We start from the raw sequence: 21,518 nt of genomic DNA, 5'->3' as shown, positions 1-21,518 counted from the left end.
ACATTGTAATCTAATGTATTTTTTTCTGATTTCAGATTCTGATTGATCAGGGTTGTTAGTAAACACAACTTTTTTCTGTGTTCACTCCACAGTGGTATGACATTAACCAATGTTTCACAAACCTGGTAACTTCAGCTCCCAGAATTTTCCACCAAATACAACTATTGTTGAAAATTGTAGAACAACTTCTACAATTTTCAGCAATGAAAATTGCTGAAACATCTGGAAGTTGCTAGAGTTAAGGAATATTGATACAGACATTCTAATCCTAATCTAATTGCTTTTTATACCACATTAGCAATGCTTGGGTAACAGTATGAGCTGACAGCCTTTTAAATGCTATACTTCACATATGTGAAGCCACATTGTTGAACAAAGGTTCGAGTCACACACCAAATTAGCCTTCATCATTTCTGGCAACCTTTCAGCGTGTTTATGGAGCTATGTACTGAGAATTTTATATCACTTCGTTTCAAAGCTATTTACAATTCTGCCCTGTTCTGAATAGAATCGAATTCTTTATTGGCCAAGTGTGATTCGACACACAAGGAATTTGTCTTTGGTAGCTTTCGTGAAGTTAAGGGGATAGTAAAAGTCTACCATGCAAAGACTTTCCATTCATAAGCATTGTTCCCATTCATCTCCAAAGATACCCAGTTGGTTCCGCCTCAGTTTTATTTTACAAGCCCTTTACTCCTATTTTATTTTTACACATTCCCCCCGAGTCCTCAATGGGGGGGTTGGGGAGCAATAATCTCGATTAGACACAGCCAAGAACATGTTAGCAACGGACCTCTGGATCCTCTTTAACTTCTTTCCTGAGGGTTTACAAATCCGCCCGGACCGATGGACGCCTTTGGGATAATAAGGGAGAAATAATTTGCTCGCAGACGCTGACTCACGACTTTGGAACTTAACGTCGCCCGAGAGAATTTGCAACCCCCTGGCCGCTTTTCGTGGCCTCTCCTTGGCACATGGTTTGGGGAAGTCCGTGGGCTGAAGGAGCTTTCCCCCCGGTGGAGTAGCCTCAGTCTACCTGTGGCGTAAATATGGGACGGGGCGGGGGGGAGAGGAGGAGTGCCACGTGTAGAGTTGCCTCCAGGTACTTCTGAAAAGATTTTCCCTTCAGTTTAATTTGCCGCCAGTTCCCAAGACCGCAGACTTTTCCCGCCTGGCGCCGCCAGGTCATTCTCCGGGGCAACCCAAGTAAGTTTCATACACACATATACACAAACCTCCCCCCTCCATCTCTCCCCCCCCCCCCCCGCCCGACCGCCCGCTTCGTTGACATCCGCAGAGCCAGGCAGGCATCGGCTCCAAATTGAGAGCAGCTGCGGCGGCCCCGAGAGCTCGGACTCCCGCCCTCCGGGAGTCAACTTGGCGCTGTGTGTGTGTGTGAGGGGGGGAAAGGGTTGCGAAGCGCCCCCGGAAACTCGTCGGAGTCGGCCCGCAGAGCCCACCCCACGACTCGAAAGCTTGCCGCGGGGAGGCGGGTGGTGGTGGTAGTGGAGGAGAGCGAGGGCAGCTAAAGCGCAGCGTCAGCAATAGTAAGTCATGAGAAGCCATCCCGACTTGGCTTTTTGGTAAGGGCGGAGGGAGTTTCTCTGCCGCCCCCCCTCCCCCGTCCCTGCCGTCCGGGCTTAACGGAGCGAAGCGGCTGGAGGCGACCGATTCATTTTTTTTTTCCTGGATAGTTTGAGCCCACCTCACTTCGCCCGCCCACCCTTTCCCTCCCTCCAAGAACCCCAAGTGAAGTGATGTGGGCTGCCTGGGACAAGCCGAAGATGGGATTTTCCTCCGCCCAGCTGCTGTTCTTGCTAAGCTGTTGCCCGACGGCTTGCCGCCCTTACAATCTAGATACTCGCAGCCCCCTGGTCTTCGAAGGGCTCAATGGGACGTGGTTCGGCTATTCGGTGCTGCTGCACAGTTTTGGCACCAGCCGGTGGTGAGTAAAGGAGGAGGAGAGGGGGGGCTTTTCTCTGGAGGCTGCTCGCTTGTCCCGTGGGACTGAGGATTTTGTGACTCCCCCCCCCCGCCATTCAGCCCCCCCCCCCAGCGCATCTTTTTGAGCATGCCTTGCTTTGGACCAGTGGTCCCTTGTTTGGGCCCATGCCCCACCTAAGCATCTCTAAAATCCTGATGCGCCCCCCCCCCACGTGATATATAATTCTTACTTTACTCAAAAAGTGAACTCCACTCAAGGGGAGGAAGCCTAAAAGGCCATTAACTTGGTTTAAACAAGGTTCAAATTTCCCCTGTTAAAAATATAATTCCCCCCCCCCCCCGTGGGGCGTAGGCCCCACAGTTTATGGTTTTATTCAACGGTGGTTTCAAAGCAGGAGGTGAGACCTCCTGTTCTGAGTCAGGCTAGTCTGGGAAAGGGTTTTTTTTTGGGGGGGGGGGGGTTTGTTTCAAGCAAAGTTTGGTGGGGAGTTTTGGCATCGCAGCCTTTCCAATATCCTGGTGTGCCTTTCAGATGACTTGGCATTGCCATTCCTAGTGATCTCTGGAAAACATTTGGAACACGATGACAATATTCTCTGTTTTATTGTTCGAAGAAAAGCTGTCCCTTTGGATGTCCTTACTGTTCTAAAACTGGCTTTTATCCTACCTTACAGGCATTTTTCTTAATACATGATATACAAATGCAGGTCGGGTGTGAAAAATCTGGAAGCTGAATTAACTTTTTAAATTAAATTTACATACACGGTTTGATCTTTTTGTAAAGGTTTTCTTGTTTTTTGTCCTTGAATTTTCTTTTGCAAAGTGAAGTTATAAACATACAAAATGATTTATCCTTATGGACCTCTTTCAGAATTTCCCCCCTTTCAGATTTGGCCATTAATTGTTCCAAGAAACTAAATTCACCATAATCTAGAGGTTACCAGCAGGAAGACAAGTTACTTCCTCACATCAAATTTGAGTTATGGCTTCTGTGTTTTTCCTCATGTGCTGTCCCTTCCACACTTACCACAAACTAAGCTATTAATGCAGAGTGGGGGAGTCTTCCAGTTTTATAAGTGGAAGCATTCATTTCTGTTTCTTTCTTGCTATCTCTGTGAGTCCCAGGCACTGAATGAATGCTTGGTTACTCAAGTCTGGACTGCTTTTGTATGTGTGTGAGTGAGTGAGAGAGAGAGTTTTGAATCTTTTTTCTTTCTTCCTTCAGGCTTATAGCCGGAGCCCCTAAAGCCAGCTGGCCCAGTAATAGCTCTGTGGTGAATCCAGGGGCAATATTCAGATGCCAAATTGGAAATAATCCTAAAAGAGATTGTGAGATTCTCCAAGTGGGTGAGTGGAAACTGAAACATTGATCTTGCCTTTTGGGTTGTCAGATCACTTCCTAAGCAACCATCAGGCCTGGAGAAGAAGAGCAAAGAAAGACTTCTCAGATTTAATAAGCTTTATTAGGAAAAATGCTGCTAATACAAGTATTCAAGCACACAACTTTGCTTCCAGAAAATGGAACCTATGTATAAGCAATTCTGTGTTAGAATCTGCCCATCCTCCTCCTGTGCATTCATTGTCCCTTCTCTGTCCTTGGGGATTTTAATTACTAACCATATCAATGAAGAATCTCTTGCACTGGTAGTCAGTCCTGCTGACCTGAATTTCGAAGTTCTTTGCAATGCTTCAACCACGATCAGTTGATCAAATATATTAGGTAAACGCTTTACAAGAATGTTCTGCATCACCTTATTTCATTATTTATAACATTTATATACCAAATCTACATTGTCTTTTAGTAATTTCCTGGTGCCACTCTTGTCATGATGAAATGATAAAAGATTAAGGTCAGCACATAAGAGTTGATTATTCTGGAAGAAAACAAAGATTTATTAGCTTTTTAGGTAGTGCTTCCCATGGTAAACGTGCTCTCTGATGCTTTAACCTTGGAATTTTTTCTTTATTTTAACATATCTATTAATATTTACTGAACTGTAATATATATTTATATAATATAAATAAATATATAATACTTCAATATAGTTTCTTCAACAAGACATCCAAAACAGCATGTTTTGTTAATTACAAACTAAATTTGAAAAAAAATGCATTCCAAATTGTATATTTTGTCAAAAGTACAGTTCAGTTTCTTTTACCAAATGCTTATTTTAAAAAATACACTGAAATCACAAACAAAAGAAAAGTTTCATAAATTTAAATGGAGTTAGAGGCCATAAACAGCAAATAATTTCTACATACCCATGTAACTCTGTAATGGCTTGCACCTCTTTGAAGTGTATCCATACACTTTTAAGAATATAGTTAAAACATTCAAGACACTGACTTCCAACATAATTAAGATTCAAGGCAATTTGCAGATTAAAATCACTTAGCTGTTGACACTGAATTAGTTCTTGAAGCTAAAACTGTTCTCTCGTGTAGTCTCAATTTCTTCTTACAGACAAAGTTTGAGGAATATTCAGAAGCTTACGGTTATGAGAACTCTTAAAGATTTATAGAAATAAGAGTGTATGAATTTCAGAGACAAAGTTAAGTTTTCATTTTAGCCAGTAAACAAAAAGAGGAGAATAACCTCTAGAATTTTAAAATTAGGCTAAGTGGACATTGATTTTCATTTCAGTTACTGAAATGCATTTTACTCAATGAGTAGATGCTGTAACTAGAAGACTTCATGATAAATTGGCAAAGGAATGCTCTCAGCACTGAGCATCTGTCTGTCATAATGTGTAGCTTTATGTAAAATACAACCATTCAAGGAAAAGGGTCATAGTGAGTGCTATATATTCCCTGTAGGCTTTTTGGGAACATAGTAAAATCTCTGTGTTGATGCATTGAAGACTAGGTGAAAGATCAGCCCTTTTCTTTAAATCTTAAGAATCCCTGTGGACTGGATCACATATCTCTGCTCATTACTTCATAGCTGCAACTTCAAATGGCAGTATTTACAGTATGTGTGAAGGAATTGGGCCAAAAAAAGTTGTTGTACTATTTTACTACCTTAGAAAATATCTTCATATCATTCAATAATTGATTCACAAATCATGCAAAACCATGATTTACTTGCCAAATAAGTCACAGATCACTTGGTTTTATTATTTGTAAATTTTTGTACTGCAAAAGTTGACCAAGTTGACAAGTTGATGTCATGCTATATCAAATCAAAACAAAAACTATTGTAGCTTAGTATGAACTTTAGCAGTTCATACAGGAAGTTAATTGACACATTGCAATGTAGTATGTATGATTTTGGATGAATGTGTTATAGGTCTTATGATTGTAAGTGTATGTTATAGTATAATATATTGTATAATATACCACGTTTCCCCGAAAATAAGATAGGGTCTAATTTTCTTTTGACCCCCGAAATAAGCACTTGGCCTTATTTTCGGGGAGGTCTTATTATTTTTGAGGTGCAGGAGGCAGCTAGCGTAATCACCTCATGGCTGCAGCTGTGCTGCAATATTTTCTGGGAGGGCTTATTTTAGCGCATGCGTTCAAAAGTCCGATTGGGCTTATTATCTGGGGAGGTCTTATTTTCAGGGAAACAGGATAGTGTAATATAATAAAATAAGTTGTCTGTTGATTATAAGAAGAGATGCATTATTGTTTGTTTAGTTATGGCTTCCTTTTCCTAGCACACTATGTTCAAACAGTCCGTGGTAGGTTTATACAGTATAATAAAGCAAAGAGTTTCATGTAGAATTATCATTTAACTTTGGACAGTAACAATTCCATTAAAACCACCAAGGTATTGACAAAACAGACCTTCATTGGTTTCCTTAATTTAAAAACAATTACAGTATCTCTCATTGCCAGCCAGTAAATTCATTTAAACATTGAAGTCTTGCATCCAGGTGCAGCATAACTAAATCCGAAACTAAACTTCCAAGTCTATCAGCCTGGAACTAAAAATACAGCTTTGAATAAATTGATTTTCACATCGAGGAAAGATATGCACTTTGCACTTTCAGCAAAGATGCACTTTCAGATTGGCATGTCATCAGACAGGTCATGGCATTTGAAAAGTACTTTCAGAATGAATCACCACAACCGGTAAGATTTATCGTTTATTACTCTCTGTTTTATAGATAAATCTTACGGTTTTTAGCAGTGAATTAAATAAATTGACTGCTTAGAATTTGCTTTAAGAGTGGAATTTGCATTGTCTGCTAAGTACAGAAGCAATTACTCAGAAATGGAGGATGGAGTCATTTCCAAAGAAGTTGTACAAAAAAGCTGTTGTGATGCTCAGCTCAGCACAGTCACGTAAGTCAAAGTATGTACAGTATAGATTGGTACAGAAGTAAGCAAATTAACTGTAAGGGAGATTTTTTTTGTCTTGGATGGATTTGTCATACCGGTAAACTTTGTTTCAACTTTGTTGAAAACTAAAACATGAAGAAATGAAATTCGTTTTAAGGCAGATCAGAACTTGCACGATGCTACTCGTGTTTCTTTTAGCGGGACAGTTGGAACAAGTATACAAACCCTGCTTCCCTTTGGTTCACGCTTTACAAATAAGAGCCTCTTCTCTACTGAAACTCATCCTTTCTCATGTTACATAATAAATTATGGAACGCAGCAAACAATTTTGATGTTTTAATTTCTGTTGTCTGATATTTTAATGTTTTGATCCTGTAATTGTTTTATTCTATTATTTATGATATTTTAAGCCACCCAGAGTTCCTTGGTTGAGAGATGAGCACCATATAAATTTAATAAATAAATAAAATAAGACTTGGGACACCAAAAGGTTTAAATTGGGCCACTGATGAATTTGAATTTGAATTTATTATATTTCTATGCTGCCCTTTTCCCCTAAGGGGACTCAGGGCGGCTCACAATCCAAGTCAAGGGAGGGGGTACAAATAAGGAATAAAAAAGACGAACAGAACAATACACAATTTAAAAGCACACAACAACCATACCATTCGAGGGGGGGACAAAAGCTCTTTAGCCCCAGGCCTGTCGGAACAGCCAGGTTTTAAGGGCTTTGCGGAAGGCCTGGAGGGTGGTGTGGGTTCAAATCTCCATGGGGAGCTCGTTCCAGAGGGTCGGAGCAGCCACACAGAAGGCTCTCCTCCGGGTGGTCGCCAGTCGGCATTGGCCGGCGGATGGAATTTGGAGGAGGCCTAATCTGTGGGATCTAATCGATCTATTGGAGGTAATTGGCAGCAGGCGGTCTCTCAAGTACCCAGGTCCAATACCATGAAGGGCTTTATAAATCTCTCCCAAGTATCAGACAGAGTAATATTAGCCATACTAGAGAGGGCCATGATTAGATTTGGACCTGCTAGTTATACAGCATGTGCCTTTCCAATGAATTGCAGTCCCACTTGCTAGATGTGCTAGAACAGTCACCTCCAACCACAGACCGGTTTCATGGAGACAGTTTTTCCACAGACTGGAGGGGAGTGGTTTCACATGCATCCAATGGAGGAGCTTTGCTTGTTTGCGCGGCCCGGTTTCTGCCATCCCGCGAACCAGTGCTGGGGGTTGGGGACCCTTGAGTAGAATGAGGGAGAAGGCTATGATCTCATATGAAGAGTGATTGTTTTTCTGGGACTTAATATCCTAAGCCAAAGAAGGATAGTTATACTGAAATATGCTCATAGAATGCAGTGTGGTTTTGAGGGGCTGCCATAAGTTTCAGTTCTAGGCCTTGTACTTATTAATATTTCTGTTAGAAACTTGAAGAGGTAGAAAAATACCAAATTTGCAATGATGCATAATTGGATGGGATATTTATTACTCCAGAAGGGAGAAATCAGATTAAAAAAGAGAACCAGATGGTGTTTGGTTAAGGTGTCGGCCTAGAAACCTGGAGACTATCAGTTCTAATTCTATCCTAGGATGAAAAACAGGCTGGTAACTTTGGGCCAGTCACTCTCTCTTAGTCCAACTCACCTCACAGAGTGGTTGTTATAAGGGAAATAGGGGGAAGAAGGTGTATTGGTATGTTCGCTGCCCTCAGTTGTAAATGGAAAAAAAAAAATAGGTGGGAGTAAAATCAAAAAAAAAATCCAATGTTGATAGGAATATTCTTTATTAGCCAAGTGTGATTGGGCACGTAAGGAATTCGTCTCTGGTACATAAACTGTCAGCATACATACAAACAAAAAAGTAGTAAGTCATAGATTATAATTCATAAGACACAAACAAGTGATAAATAATAAGATCCCTATAGGAGAAGTTAGTAGGAATTAGGTTTATATAGGTTTAGCAATCAACAGAATTAAGTTTTGCATAAAAGCAAAATTCTGCTAGAAAACAGAACTAAATATTGGATGATGCCTATCTGGTTTAATAATACTGTTTGTCAGGAAGATCTTAGAATATAGTAATTGGGCACTGCATTGGGCACTGAGTATGCATCAGCAATGTAAATACCCAAAAATGCAGTTTTAGGCTGTATCAGCAAAAGTTTAATTGCCATATCATAGAAAGTTATATGTGTGCCACGTTCTGCATTGTTTAGAGTCACCTCAACTATTATAACCCATTCTAAGTACTACACTTTAAGAAGGGTTCAAAGAAACTGAAACTGATTTAGACAAAAGTAACAACGATCATGAAGGAACTGAATACTTAATCTCCGGAGAAGCTAAACGAATTGGGATAGTTTAGCCATGAGAAGAGAATAGATATGTGATTGAATTCTCCAGCTTCTTGAAAATGGTCTTGAAGTTCTCAAAAGTTTGTCCTCTTAAGAGTTAATCCATATGAGGCTGTTTTTGGTTTTCTGAAGCATTTTTGTTCATTTTCATTTGCAACATTACATGCTTGCTCATAAACTTGTTTTTACATACATTCCGTTTTTCACTCTTCAATACAAGTAGTAAAAAGGAAGAACCTTTGACATAGTTACATATAGTTTTGTTTTAAAATAATTACCTTTCAAATGCAAATCATGTATTGGCCAAACTGGAAATATGTTGGAGTAAAAAAAAATACTAATTGCTTTTAGAATGGTTTTGTATTTCAAAATAAACATTTTACCTAATTTAGGAAATACAATCCCACGGTTTTACAAAGAATTAACATTTTTGTTTTAATACAAAGTACTTGTCCTGTGCTAGATCATATATGTTTCTATATCCAGAATATTTATTTTGAAAACGAGCTGTGCCTTATGGTATGTTGTATTTTACTTTTTACATTTAGTGTATTGTTTTAGAAGGCTTATGAGAGAGACAGTTATATAAACAGCTAAATAGTTCAAACAGGAGACTAAGCTTAAAATCCAGAAAAATCATACTTCTGATCCTAAATACAACTATTGATGAAATAGGGCTAAGCAGGTTGGATCAGATGATTTGAAGTAATACACAGCCTAACCATTATTTGGGGACACATCTACTTCTGTTTTGTGCACTTATTTGTTTATAGAATGGCAGTTTTGTCAATGGAACCTGTTCTCCATTCCTTAGGATTCCCAGTTCTTGTTGGGCCTGGGAAGGAAACCTTTGTTTTTTAAAAAAACTTTATTAAATTTTAAGAAAAGATAAAATATAAAGAAACAGAAAAATGGGAGTTAGAAAAAGGAGTCCAAAAAGCACAAAATTTGGATTCCAAAAAAGTGTGTAGGGGAAAATAAAACAACTTCCAACGTTATTTGATACATACAAATATAAAATAAAATTTATCTCTTACTCTAAAATCAATAATACACAGTATAATCATAAAGAGTTGCAATCTTCAAATCCTGGAACAAAATTTACTGTATTTTATGATGCTGCTGGAATTACAGAATGTGGCTGAGAAACATTATTATAAAGACTTTGAACTGAGATGGTGTTATGGATTTTCCTTAAGTTTTTATAGGAACACCTATGAATTTCCAGTGATCAGTTGACATGCAGAAATTATTTCCAAGCTCTCTTATGAAAGAATTATCTTGAGAAATCAGTGATTAAGGTTCCTTGCTTATACCATAGTTTTTTCCCCCCAACCTTCAGATTTCTGAACCTTTCCAAATTTGACAAGTGGTAGTTCTAAACTGCTGAGCAAGGGTGAAGAGAGAGGTTGAAAAAGGTTGCTGAACCTAGTGTTGGATGTGACTGAACTTATAGCCAGTTTTAAATATATGTACTTGTACAATGTACACTCATCAAAATCATAAAAGATTGAGAAGTAGAATTCTTATTTTTCAGCAAGAAAATACGAGAAGCTATGAAATATGGACTAAAAGCAAAAGCTATTTGATAAGAGCATTTTAGAATGTGATAGAATAATGTATATCTGCAATAGTTTATAACCGCATAGCCCGAGATCACACTAAGGAAATTGGTGGCCTCCTATGTGGTTTATATGTGGCAAGTGGAAATTGCAAATTCTTATTTACAGCTGGGTGTAACAGTCGTCTTTGTTATTCTGGTTGTGAGGTTTTATTTTTGCCTAGGTTGTGTGGTTTTTTTTCTCCCTGTACTGGATTTGCTATGAAACTAAATTGTTGTTGTTTATTAAATTTATAGGCCGCCCAATCCCGCAGGACTCCGGGCGGCTTACAGAAATAACTAAGAATTCTGAGCACAAAGTTTTACTTATCTACCCTGCCTTTTTCACTTCTCTTTTGCTGGGTCACCTGCCAAATGTGTGTTCTTTCTAATATGGGCACAGAGATAAATCTAAGTGCCATATTTTTTGGCGTATAAGACGCACCAGAGTAAAAACGGGCCCATTGTTTTTCCCAAAAAAGGCATGAATAGCGTTTAGGGGGCTTGCAGAGTGCTCCGGTGTGTGTGCCCCCCCCATGAGCAAAAAATGGCTCATTTTTCGCAAAAATGGGCACGTTTTTTGTCAAACAAATTGCATGCATAGCCTTTAGGCAGCTTATAGAGTGCTCCTGAGGGCTGGGGGGGGGGGCAAAATTGAGTAAAAAACAGCCCATTTTTTCACTCATTTCTGCCCTCCCCAGCCCCCAGGAGCTCTCTGAAAGCCTTCTACAGGCTCTGCATGGCCATTTGTGAAGGGTTGGGGCTTCAGGAGGCAAAAAAATGCTGTATTTGATGTATAAGATGCACCCAGATTTTCAGCCTCTTTTTTGAGGGGAAAAGGTGCGTCTTATACTCCAAAAATATGATATATAGATTTTATATGGATAGCTATTAACTACTTTAGTAGGTGAATTATGTTTACTGACTCAAACTTTATTTATGAACACATACAAATGCATAATAAACACAGGTGCAGGCAGCCTGGGTGAGTGTAAAAAACCTTTTAATTGCATTGTTACAATAAAGCCATCTTTTCCAAGGTTTCATTGTTTTATTTTCATTATTCCGCTTGTGTTCATTTTGATGTTTAGGTTTTTAGGAGAAATGTTTACATAAAGATTATATTTAGGATCAAGATTAACTAAGATTACAAGGACATGTGATGGCCAAAGCTTCAGAGCCCCTGCACTAAATGCAATGTCATTTTCTTTTAGGGTGTCTCCATTATGGTGTAATTTTGAAACGTAACCGGTTTACTTATAATTTTATTTTCACATAGACAAAGCAGAGGTAGTATGTTCAGTGACTTCAAAGTTCTGACAGCACTGAAAAAGTGGACTTAAAACCTAGCACTTGCGAGCATTGCAGCATCCCCGTGGTCACGTGATCTATATTTGGGCGCTTAGCATCCAGCCATCATTTATGACCATTGCTGCATCCTGCTTCAACCGTCCCTCCCTCTCTCTGTCCTTTTGGCTGTCGGAATGCACAGCACAGCCAAAATGAAGAGGTCTCTGTGTTCTGTCACCATAGCCTCCCTGCAGCAGCCAGGGGCAGTGGTGGAGGCAAGCCTAGTGCCCAGAGCATGCACACACACACACTCTCTCTCTCACACACACACACACTGGGGCTTGAGGCCAACTAGAGCAGCAAGCCCAGTGGAGGTGAGGAGAGGTGAAGACAATGAAAGTTAGCTGGGAGAGCAATGGGAAGGAAGTGGTGGGAAGGCACCGCTTTCTGGTTGCCTCTTCATTTTGGCACTGCTACGCAGGGCAACCAAAAGGTCAGATATATTGGGAAGCTTGGTATGTAGAGAGAGTTGAAATGGAGACAGTTCACACAGGGCAGGAGAAGCATGAGGTCCTGGCCTAATGACTACAACTGGGATGGCTGGGACTGCCATATGCTAAGTGGTGCGTTCACATGATATTTCATTTAACAATTGCTTTGCTCAGCGATGGAAGATTCAAGATTTAATGAATTTGTATGCCGCCCAATCCCGAAGGACTCCCGGGCGGCTTACATAAAAACAGTTTAAAAAAAAAATACTATAAAACTTAAAATAAGGAAACAAAGCAAGTTAAAAGAACCCAACATGCACTCAACTTTAGTGGGGCTGGAACTCAATCAAGGGTCAACAGAGAAATTCCAACACCGATTAGGATCACAATTTGAAGACTGCCTGTAACTAAAGAATAACTCTACAAAGTTACTGTTCTTTGAGTACTTTCAAACCTTTTTTAAAATTATTTTTATTAAAGGTGATCCAAAAGGCGAAAGGTGTGGAAAAACCTGCACTGAAGAAAGAGATAATCAGTGGTTGGGAGTGAGCCTAGCAAGGCAGCCAGGAGAAAATGGCTCTATTGTTGTAAGTATTATCTTGCATTTCCGTGGGTAAATGAAGTATTTGGGAAAGGTCTCTTTTTCGATAACAAATTAAACAGAGGGCTGTAGCTCTACAGGCAAAAATACTGCATTTCTGAAACATTTTTCTTTAAAATCCTATAGTAAGATTTGATTGATGGATTAATAGCCTAACTTTGTGGCTCTGAAAGTAGTTTATCCTTTGTCAAGCTATTTTTTCCCCAATCACCATACTTATTTTCCTGTCTCATTTTTATCTAGGTCTGTGGACACAGGTGGAAAAATGTGTATTATATTTCAGAACACAAACTTCCACATGGCATTTGTTACGAGGTACCTCCCAATTTTCGAACCTTGTTAAGTCGAAGAATATGCCCTTGCTATAAGGGTAAGTAAAAGATCTTGCTATTGAATAATAGAAAATAGAATTGTAAACAATTTGGAGAAGAGGCAACCAGTAAAACTTCATGTTCAGCCTCATGTATTTTGAGGCAGCTTTGAATGCAGTCTGTGTTTATCTTATTTAACAACATGGTTGGAAATCCTGCAAAGGAATTTTATAGTACATCTCTCTGTGTGACTGCAAAGGTGTATTACAATTATTTATATAAAAGGAAATGTTAAGGCTGTGTTGGAAAGAAAGCATGATTGGTGTCTCTTCTAGTATTTCCTGCCCGATGTATCCATAGAAAGACATGAATAGGAATGAAGCAAAAAAGGTCTTAGGATTCCTTGAACTTAGGCTGAACTTAGCCCAATACAGCTGGGTTCCATCTATGGACAGAAGCCCATTAAAAATGACAATAATAATAAAATTTCATCACATTGCTTAGTTTTTCCAGGATTCCTCAAGATATTGGCCATTATAACTTTAAAAAATTCTTTTGGTTTCCTCTTTGCTAGATTATCTGACAATCTTCCCCAGGCTGATTTACACTAAAAGTGGAAGTTAGTTGGACCAAGGCAAGCTGGTCTTCATTTGAGGCAGAGCCAAGGCCTGGAAGAATAAACAGAGTTTTAGAGAGAGAGAAATCCACTTGAACAGAACAAGTTTTCTGTAATGAGATCTTTACATCTTGATCAGGGGTCCCAGAATATTTTTGAACTTTACCAACCTGGAACATTCTCATATTCTTTTCACCAGATTGTGTCTGAAATTGTAAAGGGAATGGAAGAAAACAGCAATTCAAACAATTCTTGTCAGTGAAGTCTAAAATGGAAAATAAACAAATAAAAATCCACATAGCATATGTACTTATTAGGAAAATGTTTTCCATAATGAGTCTTTTTATTATTTAAATTATTTAAACTAGAGTTCTGGAAATGAAACTGGGTAGTGATGGTTTCTTTTGAAAAATTTGCTTTTTAAAAAACCTTTATTCTTCTGGCATTTGTAAGGATAATATCTTGCCATCAGGTAATAGTTTAGCTAATTTCAATTTGCTTGTCAAAACGTAGAAAGCATGTTATATTTGTGAAGAATTAATTCTTTTAGTTCATTGGCCTTAATATGTTCTTTTTCTGAATCACATGGTGAATATCCAGATTTTTGGAGAAAATATGGAGAAAAATATGGATCTTGTCAGGCTGGGATATCAACATTTTACACTCAGGTGCGCAAGTTAAGATTATTACTTCACTGTTGAAGCTATTTATTTTACTCATGAAATAAAATAGGTTTAGTTGGTAATATACAGGTAGTCCTCATCTTACAATAATTTAGCGACAGTTCGAAGTTACAACATTTTAAAAAGTGACCTATGACCATTTTTCACACTAATGCCCTTACAGCATCCCCATGATCACATGGTTTACATTTGGATGCTTGACAACTGACTCATGATGGTTGCAATGTCCTGGAGTCATGTGATTTTCTTTAGCGACCTTCTGACAAGTTGAACTCAAGGGGGAAACTAGATTCAATTAACAACCGTGAGACTAATTTAACAACTGCAGTGATTTGCTTAACAAATGTGGCAAGAAAAGTCGTAAAATGAGGCAAAACTCACTTAACAAATTTGTCACTTAGCAACATAAATTTGGGGCTCAATTGTGATCATAAGTTGAGGGCTACCTGTATTGGGAAACTCGCAGTTATTGCATGCTAACTCAAAGGTCTGAAACGAGGCCTTTCTGGGAAGCTGCTGCTTCATCTATCTGCAAACTGGAGCTTCTCCTTTATTCTCCTCAAGATTGAGCTTTCTCTCTCCCTTTTTAACCCCAACCACCACCTCCTTCCTTGGCAAAAGATGAGTGGAATGAGCTGTTGAAAAGAGGTTGCTTCAGGTTGTCCTCTCTAGAAGAGGGGGTATCCAACCATGGCAACTTTAAGCCTCATGGACTGCAACTCCCAGAATTCCCCAGCCAGCAAAGGGAAATTCTAGGAGTTGAAGTCCTCCAGGCTTAAGGTTGCCAAGGTTGGAGACCTCTGCTCTAGGCTGCTTGCTGCATCTTCTTCCTGAGAAGCAGATGTTTTCACAGTGGCACCTTGGAGTTCTAAGCAAAGATGGAATATTGTTGTTTAGTTTCAATCAAGACCAATCTGTAATCCTGGGCTGCGGTTGCAAAGATAGTAAGATTGTGGCAAGGTTTTTAATAAATACAATACCCTGTATACGCCCAACGTTTCTATTTTGAAATTAACAGAACATAAATTAAAATGCGATCTGGGATTATTCACGCAAAGCAATAATAAAACTCACCACCTTCCCTCTGAGGTTGAACTTTTTTTATGCTTTACATGAGAAAATACATATATTGTATAGTGTATTGCTCACAAAACACCTTTTTTCATTTGACCTGCTTGGATGTATTTATCAATGGAATAGCTACTGGAGCTTCTAAACCATGTATTAAAGGTTTACCCTTTAATACTAAGTTGGAGGAGGATGTTGGATGATTGTACATGTATACTGCTATTTTTTTCTTTTTTATGTATATTGAAATGGAATTATAAATACCATCAACACAAAAGGGAGTTTGCTCAGAAGCTGAAATACACCAAGTGAATTAGAGGAAGAGTGGGAAGCAGAGGAGAGAAGAAAGATAGGAAGAGAGGGATAGGAGAGAGGGTGAAGGGGGAAGATGAGGTGTATAAGGAGGAGTGGTAAGGGGAGAGAGGAGAAGGAGAAAGGAAGGGGAAGTAGAGTAGAAAATGATGGAGGGAAGACAGAATGTAGAAAGGGGGAGGAGAGAAGGGGAAGAAAGTGTCGGATAAAGTATAAATATGGTGTATGGAGAGCAGAAGAGCCAATAATTGGGTTTTTTTTCTTTTTCTTTTTTTGTCTTTGGTAGTTGATGGTAAGATGAATTGATGTAAGTACTTAATAATACAACTTGATATTGACTATGTAATAGTATGCATGTGATTATATGTTATGAAAATGGAAAATAAAAACTTTTTATGATGAAAAGGTTTACCCTTTTTGTTTTCTCCTAGGATTTAATTATTATGGGAGCCCCAGGATCAGATTATTGGGCTGGTTCCATCTTTGTTTACAATAAAACAGCAAACATATTTATCTCATATCTGGATGTGAGTCATCAGATAAAGTATGGAAGTTATTTAGGTAAATGTTTTTTATTTAATATTTGCATATGAACCTTCAGTTTAACACACCTCCTTGACGCTATGCTTCCCAGACAAAAAAAAAAAAAGGAAGGTGGTGATCCTCTAGGGCAGTGTTGGCTAACCTTTTTGCCATTGCATGCCAAAAGCAGGGGGAGTGCGGGGGGGGGGTCATGTCCGTGCGTGCCCACACCCATAATTTTATGCTCTTTCCCCCGTATATGTGCACACCTCCCTCCATACATGCCACAACTGCCCTCTCCCGCTTTTGGTGCGCGATGGCACAGTGGACCCATTTTTCGCCCTCCCCAGGCTCCAGAGGCTTTCTAGGAGCCTGGGGAGGGTGAAAACGGCCTCCCTCCAAAGGCCGGAAATGGTCTGTTTTCCGACTTCCAGTTTGTGCGTTGGGCTTTTTTCCGCCCTCTAGAGGCTTCAGGGAAGCCTTCTGAAGCCTCCAGAGGGCGACAAAGGGCCCAACATGCAAACCGGAAGTTTGGGAACGGACTTCCGAGTTGCCCGTTAGGCCATTTTTCTTCCTCTGGAGGCTTCAGAAGGCTTCCCTGAAGCCTCCGGAGGGTGAAAAATCATGGCTGAAATCATTTGTGCGCTGGAGCTGACAGGGCAATGCCTCACGTACCCCCAGAAATGGCGCCGTGTGCCACAGGTTTGCCATCACAGCTCTAGGGAGCAGTGCACTTCCTGACAGGTTTCTTAGTGCCCTACCTGGTTTAATTTTAACTTGTATGTTTCACTCAACAAAGTGAGTGAGAAACAAGTATGCTGTGGAGCTAAGCAGAAGCTTCAGGTATGATCAGCATTAACTTTGAGTCCTCAAAGTTCATATTCATTCGTATTCTTAATAAAGGAAAAGGTTAAGGGACTTTGTTGTCTTCCTGACATATGGGATTTTCCCTTTTAGCGCTGAACCTACAACAGGCCACACAATTTATGGATTGTAATTGTAGTAGAGTTAGACCATGTATAATTGACAGACTAGATTTTATTACAGATTTTAGTTATTTATTATTTTATATTAGAATTTTTAATTGTATATTTACTGAATGCTTTTATTTGTTCTGGTCTCTGGTCTAAGACTGTAATAAATTGGGAGTTGGGGGAGAGAAACAACTTTGAGCCCTCTGTGGACTTCATTTGTATTCTTAGAAAAGGAAAATGTTAACGGACTTAGTTGCATTCTTTATATATGGGATTTTGTGGGGTTATGCAAAATATTTTGAGTGTGAGACATTTCTTGTGCTGTGCTTTTCGTTTAATGTGATGAGGGTTGCAAATCAGATTCTACCAGAGCTGATATTAAGATACTGAAGTTTCTTCGGTTTTTCCCAAGAATGTAGCATGCATTACTTTATTGCACTCTTTATGTAGAAAATCTATTTATTTTAATTCTAACTCAAAGGATTATTTCATTTTCTTTAAAAAAATTATTCGCCTTTTAGATTTTCAACAGGACATATGCAAAGCAGTTCTCAGTGATTGCACTGCATATATATACACACCCAGGAAATTGGTTTTATAAGTCAAACTTACCAATTTTAACTTAGGTGTAAACAAACATTTGAGCATTCCCCTCCCCCTTGTTCAGTCATTCTGCTCAGTAAGATATGTCGAATGTGCCAATTCAGCATATAGTGGCATGTATTCCCATCCATGTTGTGAGATAAGCAACAGAGTCACTTGATTGCCCTTTGGGCAGTATAAATGGGAATTATTCTATAGAAGCATATGTCCACATTCTGTTGAAATATCCTAATAGTTGTACCTAAATAGGTTGCTAAAGGGATTGGATATCCACCTTTTGGACATACAAGCGCAGACTTAATATGTTTATTTGTATGCAAACTCACTCATTCCCAATTATGGGAATCAGTGCTCAAATAAAGAATTCCTTTAATCTAAAATTTCAGATTATTTGCAATGAAACAATGCTGCACCTGAAAACTCACTGCTTCCATTCACTGTTCTTTTATGGATAGGTTATTCTGTTGGAGCAGGTCACTTCCTTTCTGCAAGTAGTTCAGAAGTAATTGGAGGTGCTCCCCAGCAGGAGCAGACTGGTAAAGTAAGAGGTTTTTCTTTAAAGTGGTAGATTATGAAAATATTTCTGTGTAAAAAATAAATTTATAGCTTGCAAAATGACATGAAAGAACTAATTGCCAGAGGTTCTTTGATGATAATGTAATAACACGAGGCTATTTTTTCCCACAAATGTTTTCCAAGGACATGTTTTTCATGTACACTTATGCTGCTTGTTTCAGTGGATGCAACTGCCAATGTGTATTTGTGCTAGATATGGTCAATGTTCCTCAGACTTTTATCCACCAAGTATTAATAGAAGGTTCATTTTTTTCGTTGCTAGAAGACTTGACGTATCCAATTCAGACCATTGCCAAGAGATGTTCCTAAGTTGATCACTCTTGCACTTTAGTGACCCAAGACATTTTGCTGCTTGAAGTGAATTCCTACTACTGGTCTGTATGGAGAAGCTGGCTGGATCAGTGTTGAACCCTACATTATAACTGATGAAGTAACTTCTCCTATTTCAGCTAAGACAGCAAGCAAGATTAGGTCAAATTGTGCAACATAATCACTTTGACAAAGGAACAGGAAGTTCATGAACGTTGCTATGGCTTACTGCAACCCCATTGCCTCAGGCAGTTGCTCCATTCAGGCCATTTCTCATTTTTCACCTTGTAGAAACACAATATTTTGTTAGCTTCTTTTACTGATGAAGAAACTTCTTGGGTTTTGTTTGTTCGTTTAGGGCCTCTGATGCAGCTGTCCTCTGTTGTTTATTTCAGGTTTACATTTTTAAAATTGAACCCAAACAACTATCAATTTTAAGTGAATTAAGGGGTAAAAAGGTAATAATACTTCTGCATTTATAAAGTTTGTTAAATGTCATGATACATTCATACACCTTTGGTGATTTCACGGCTAACCATTTTCTCTTCTGTGTGGGTAGTTTGGTTCTTACTTTGGAGCTACTGTTTGTGCGGTGGATCTCAATGGTGATGGCCTTTCAGATTTACTAGTTGGAGCACCCATGCATAGTAAAGTCAGAGAAGAAGGAAGGGTTTATGTTTACCTCAACTCAGGTTCTGTAAGTATTCCTTTATTCTTGTTGAAGAATGTTGTGGAGTTCATTCAAATGGATAAAAGATTCATTCCTAGGCCTGGCTTTTTCAAAACTATTATTATTATTTCTTTTATTCATTAAACATGAAATTCAGTCATTATTATTATACAATTGTATCACAGCGGCCAGTTGTTTCACCGGATTTGGCATTGGTTACTAGTCGGGCCCCACCCAGGGGCCTAGGACGTCGTAACGTATTTTCTTAATATGCGTGCAGATCCAAGCAGTGCGGCTTTTTGCATTTGACTGATGGTGATTTTGTCAATTTTTAACTGTTTTAAATGTAATTCCAGTGCTTTTGGAATAGCACCCAGTGTGCCAATTACCACTGGAATTACCACTGCTGGTTTGTGCCATAGTCGTTGAATTTCGATTTTTAAGTCCTGGTATCTTGCGATTTTTTCATGTTCCTTCTCGGCGACCCTGCTATCACCTGGTATTGCGATGTCTATGATTGTGACCTTATTTTTCTCAACCAGTGTGATGTCTGGTGTATTATGCGCCAGTATTTTGTCGGTTTGTATACGGAAATCCCACAAGATCTTGACCATCTGATTTTCGGTGACTTTTTCAGGCTGATGTTCCCACCAGTTTGTTGCTGTTTTAATATTATAATTTTTGCACAAATTCCAATGGATCATTTGTGCTACTGAATTGTGCCGCAATTTATAATCAGTCTGCACGATTTTTTTACAGCAGCTGAGTATGTGATCAACAGTTTCATCAGCTTCTTTGCAAAGTCTGCATTTGGCATCATCAGAGGATTTTTCGATTTTGGCCTTAATGGCATTTGTGCGGATAGCTTGTTCTTGCGCAGCCAGGATTAGTGACTCTGTTTCTTTCTTTAATGTACCTGTTGTTAACCATAACCAAGTTTGTTCACTGTCCACTTTATCTTTTATTTTTTCCAGAAATTGGCCATGCAGTGCTTTGTTCTGCCAACTCTCCATTCTTGATTTTATCACATCTTTTCTGTATTCTTGTTTCGTCTGTTGGGCCTTCAGTAGATTTTTGTTCTTTACTTCGATTAATAGATGTTCTTGACTTTCTTTTAAATAATCAGCCAGTGCATGTTTTTCTTCTTCAACTGTTTGCTTCACTTGTAATAATCCTCTGCCACCTGATTTTCGGGGCAGGTACAGTCTATCAGTATCACCACGTGGATGTAAACTGTAGTGCATTGTCATTAGTTTCCTGGTTTTTTCGGTCCAAAAGGTCCAAATCAGCTTGTGTCCAGTTAACTATACCAGCTGTGTATCTTATAACTGGTATTGCCCAGGTATTTATGGCCTTGATTGTATTTCCACCATTCAATTTAGATTTCAAAATTTTCCTAACTCTGTTGGTGTACTCTCGCCTGACAATAGTTTTTACTTCTCCATGCTTGATGTTATCCAACTGCAGAATGCCTAAGTATTTGTAGGCTTCATTTTCTTTGCATTTAATTAATTGGCCATTGGGCATTTCAATTCCCTCACATGCAGTGATTTTGCCCCTTTTTATGGATACAGTGGCGCATTTTTCCATGCCAAACTGCATTGAAATATCGGTGCTGAATACTCGGACTGTGTTTGTCAATGATTGGATTTCTATTTCTGACTTTCCATAGAGTTTCAAATCATCCATATATAGTAAATGCGAAATTTTTTCAGCTTTTTTGGCTGTTTGGTAGCCTAATTTCATTTTTTTTAAGATTACTGATAGTGGGATCATTGCGATGATGAAAAGAAGAGGTGAAAGTGAATCACCCTGGAAAATTCCTCGCTTGATGTTAACCATTCCGTAGCTCTCATTATTATTATTATTATTATTATTATTATTATTATTATTATTATTATTATTATTATTATTATTTCCTTTGCAGGTAGAAATGATTAACATGTTTTAACATGGAAATGCAACAAATGTCTAGATAAAGCATCTATTGTGAAACTGTCAGAATATAGTTATGAAATTTTACAGTGGTCCAAATATTTTAACCCTTCTTCCATGCTATATTTTTTCTTCTTTGCCACACATCTATAAAGAAAAGTCATGTTCTGACTGGTAATGTTAGAAGGAGCCTTTACATCTGGAGGCATCTAAGTTTTTTCTGACTAATTTCTATCTTGCACCAGGTTAGCTTAGAGCAGTGATGGCTAATCTTTTTCATCGCCAGGTGCCAACCTGTGTGCTGGAAATGGCACGCAAAACAATCCCACAAAGAATGTGCAGACTTGCTGGCCTTTGCGGGTGTGGGAGTGCC

At 38.9% G+C, this 21,518-nt stretch overlaps 1 protein-coding gene across 1 annotated transcript in view; it reads left to right on the top strand.

The window, feature by feature from the left end:
- Positions 1–1,338: 1,338 nt before the first annotated feature.
- ITGA4 (integrin subunit alpha 4) overlaps positions 1,339–21,518 on the top strand; it is a 58,784-nt gene continuing 38,604 nt past the window's right edge. Inside the window, 9 exon segments of the mRNA XM_032216805.1 lie at positions 1,339–1,945; positions 3,170–3,291; positions 12,446–12,552; positions 12,810–12,936; positions 14,094–14,161; positions 15,988–16,117; positions 18,111–18,196; positions 18,936–18,998; positions 19,100–19,237. Of these exon segments, the coding sequence (XP_032072696.1) occupies positions 1,758–1,945; positions 3,170–3,291; positions 12,446–12,552; positions 12,810–12,936; positions 14,094–14,161; positions 15,988–16,117; positions 18,111–18,196; positions 18,936–18,998; positions 19,100–19,237 (1,029 nt within the window). The 5' untranslated portion in view covers positions 1,339–1,757.

This window comes from Thamnophis elegans, chromosome 1 (genome assembly GCF_009769535.1).
Source record: "Thamnophis elegans isolate rThaEle1 chromosome 1, rThaEle1.pri, whole genome shotgun sequence".
Classification (NCBI taxonomy): Eukaryota; Metazoa; Chordata; class Lepidosauria; order Squamata; family Colubridae; genus Thamnophis; species Thamnophis elegans.
This window is presented reverse-complemented; position numbering and strand designations above follow the sequence as displayed.